The sequence below is a fragment of the Ursus arctos genome, unplaced genomic scaffold (genome assembly GCF_023065955.2).
Source record: "Ursus arctos isolate Adak ecotype North America unplaced genomic scaffold, UrsArc2.0 scaffold_5, whole genome shotgun sequence".
NCBI lineage: Eukaryota > Metazoa > Chordata > Mammalia > Carnivora > Ursidae > Ursus > Ursus arctos.
In genome coordinates this window covers 7,157,869-7,161,695 of record NW_026623067.1, presented here as the reverse complement: position 1 = coordinate 7,161,695, position 3,827 = coordinate 7,157,869, and the positions used below count along the sequence as shown (strand labels likewise).

Genomic DNA, 3,827 nt, shown 5'->3' with positions numbered 1-3,827 from the left:
TTGGTTATGTAAATTAAGTATTTACATTGTTGGACAATGCATACATAAAAAGTATAAGTTCTTTTGTTGATAATAACTAAATCTACATACTAAAATAAAATATATGTATCATACTAAAGTCACAGAAATATATTATCCTTACAAATTTACACATTTCCATTAAATACTTTGGAGACAGATGTATGTGCAAACAAGATTTTATGTATGAGTAAAAATTGACTGTTTTTTTCCAAATATGTGTTAAATTTTTTAAGAGCTGCAATTTGTCCTGAATAAATCACAGTGGAAGTAAAATAATGAATTAATAAGATTATTTTTCCGTATTTAATATGTGTCTCTCTTTAGGGGCAACTACATTAATATTCCATGGAAAATATTAATGAAACATCTACTGACTTCTTCTTAATGGGCTTATTCCCACCATCAAGGTTTGGCCTGTTTTTCTTCATTCTCATTTTTCTCATTTTCCTAATGGCTCTGTTTGGAAACCTGTCCATGATCATTCTCATCCTCCTGGACACCCATCTCCACACACCCATGTATTTTCTACTTAGTCAGCTCTCCTTCATGGACTTGAACTACATCTCCACCATTGTCCCCAAGATGACTTCTGATTATCTCTCTGGAAACAATTCTGTTTCTTTCATTGGGTGTGGAGTTCAGTGCTTCTTCTTCATTACTTTAGCTGGTGCAGAAGCATTAATATTAGCCTCTATGGCCTATGATCGTTATGTGGCTATTTGCTTTCCTCTTCACTACCCCATTTGTATGAGCAAAAGAGTGTATATGTTGATGATAACAGGATCTTGGATAATGGGCTCAATCAACTCTTTTGCTCACACTGCATATGTCCTACATATTCCTTACTGCCGATCCAGGACCATCAACCATTTCTTCTGTGACGTTCCAGCCATGTTGACTCTGGCCTGCATGGACACCTGGGTCTATGAGTACACAGTGTTTGTGAGCATCGCCCTCTTCCTTGTATTTCCTTTCATGGGCATTGCATGTTCCTATGGCCAGGTTCTCCTTACCATTTGTCACATGCGGTCAACAGAGGGGAGGAGGAAGGCCTATTTGACCTGCAGCACCCATCTCACTGTGGTGACTTTCTACTATGCACCCTTTGCTTACACTTATTTACGCCCAAGATCCTTCCGATCTCCCACAGAGGACAAGGTTCTGGCTGTCTTCTACACCATCCTGACCCCAATGCTCAACCCCATCATCTATAGCCTGAGAAATAAGGAGGTGACTGGGGCAATGAGAAGAGTGATTCAGAGATCCTGTTCTGTAGAAATGTAGCAAAGTTCTTACTAGTCCTGCTGCCTAATTTCATCTTGTACACTCCTTGAAAACAACATCACTCCAGGATTGAATACCAGGATTACATTAATCTAGAAAATTAAAACAACAGAGATTTGACAAAATAATTATATATTCCCAATCACTCTGATTTTGTGGCAATTTTTCTTTTTTACTTCCTTTTTGTTACAAATAATTTGTTAACTGCATGTTGAAGTCTAAATGCTGCAGACATTCTCAGTAATGGAAGTACATAAGCAAAGCAGTAAATTTGACCACAATAGCCAAAATATGGAAAGAGCCCACATGTCCATTAAAAGTCAAATGGATAAAGAAGATGTAGTGTGGAATATTACCTAGCCATCAAAATAATTAAATCTTGCCATTTGCTTTGACATGGATGGAACTAGAGGGTATCATCCTAAGTGAAATATGTCATTCATTGAAAGATAAATATCATATGATTTCACTCATATGTGACATTTAAGAAAGAAAATAGACGAACATAGGGAAGGGAAGGAAAAATAAAATAAGATGAAAATTGAGAGGGAGGTAAGCCATAAGTGATATTGAACTCTAGGAAACAAACTGAGGGTTGCTTGAGGGGTGGTGGGGAAGGGATAATTGATGATGGATGTTGAGGAGGGCATTTGATGTAATGAGCACTGTGTGTCGAATACAACTGATGAATCATTAAATTCTACTTCTGAAATGTATTTTTTTAAAAAAATAATCATTTAAAAAAATACAGTCAAGAGTAGTTCTCAGAAAAATTAATCCAATGGCCAGGAAATGACTCAAAACAAATGTAATCAGTTTTTTGAATGGGTTGATCTGTATATATCCAGATTGAAAATCTATTCACATTCTTTAGTCTTCAAATCATCCCATTCAAACCTTCCTTTCTTGTTCTTATAACAATATCTTAGCTTAATCTCATCACTTTTCCAGTAACTTCAAGTATTCAAACTCCAACCAAGCTTCTTCTATCTCATATTCAGTTTAACTCTTATTTTCTTTTTTTCATTTTTTTAAATTCAAATTTTAGTTAGCTAACATACAGTGTAATATTAATTCAGGCATAGGATTTAGTGATTCATCACTTACATACAACATTCAGTGCACCTAATAACAAGTGTTCTCTTTAATACCCATCCCCCATCTAGCCTCTCCCCCACCCACCCACTTCCATCAACCCTCAGTTTGTTCTTTCTCTTAAAGAGTTTCTTATGGTGGGGCACGTGGGTGTCTCAGTCAGTTAAATATCTGAATCTTGATTTCAACTCTGGTCATGATTTCAGGGTCATGAGGCTTTGTCCTGTATCCTACTCTGTGCTGAGCAAGGAGGCTGCTTAAGATTCTCTCTCTCCCTTTCCTCTGCTCCTCGACCCTGCTCATGCTTTCCCTCTAAAAAATAAAAAATAAAATTGAAAAAGAGAGACTCTTGTAGCTCCTTTCCCTCTCTTTTTTCTTTTCCCCATTCCCATATGTTCATATCTTTTCTTTATTAAATACCACATATAAGTGAGCTCATACAGTATTTGTCTTTCTCTGACTGACTTATTTCACTTAGCGCAATACAGTCTAGGGCCGTCCACATTGTTCCAAATGGCAAGATTTTATTTTTTGATAGCTGAGTAATATTACATTGTGTACACATATACCACATCTTCCTTATCCATCAGTTTAAGGACATTTGGACTTTTTTCCATAGTTTGGTTATTGTTGATAATGATGTTATAAACATCAGGGTGGATGGGCCTTTTGAATCTGTATTTTTTTAATCATTTGGATAGATACCTACTCATGCAATTGCTGGATTGTAGGGTAGTTCTATTTTTAACTTTTTGAGGGAACTCCATACTGTTTTCCAGAGTGGTAGCACCAGTTTGCACTCCCACCAACAGTGCAAGAGTGTTCCCCTTTCTCTGCCTCCTTTCCAACATCTGTTGCTTCTTACCTTGTTCATTTTTGCCTTTCTGAGAGGTGTGAGGTGGTATCTCATTGTGGTTTTCATGTTTATTTCCCTGATGACAAGTGACGTTCAGTGTCTTTCCATGTGTCTTTAAGCCATCTGCATGTCTTCTTTGTAAGAAATATCCATTCATTTTTTCTACCCATTTCTTAGCTGGATTACTTGGGGCTTTTTGTGTTTTGAGTTTTTTAAGTTCTTTATAGATTTTGGATACTAACTCTATCAGATGTGCCACTTCCAAACAACTTTTTCAATTCCATGGGATGCTTTTCAGGTTTGGGGATTATTTCCTTCACTGTGCAGAATCTTTTTATCTTGATGAATTCCCATTAGTTCATTTTTGCTTTATTTCCCTTGTCTCTGGTTATGTATATAGTACGAAATTGCTAGATTTCTTCTGCTAGGTCAAAGAGGTTGTTACCTGTGTTGTCTTCTAAGATTTTGATGTTTTCCTTTCCCACATTTAGGTGCTTCATCCATTTTGAATTTATTTTTGTCTACGTTGTACAAGAGTAGCACAGGTTCATTCTCTTACAAGTTTCTGTCC

General features: G+C 36.5%; 1 protein-coding gene across 1 annotated transcript; it reads left to right on the top strand.

Annotated features, from left to right (window-relative positions):
• Positions 1-366: 366 nt before the first annotated feature.
• LOC113261409 (olfactory receptor 2L8-like) lies at positions 367-1,305 on the top strand. The gene has a single exon (XM_026507534.2). The coding sequence runs from the start codon at positions 367-369 to the stop codon at positions 1,303-1,305; it is 939 nt and encodes a 312-aa protein (XP_026363319.2).
• Positions 1,306-3,827: the final 2,522 nt, after the last annotated feature.

Coding starts and splice junctions, on each gene's coding strand:
- LOC113261409 (XM_026507534.2), top strand. CDS start 367: ATGGAAAATATTAATGAAACATCTACTGACTTCTTCTTAATGGGCTTA.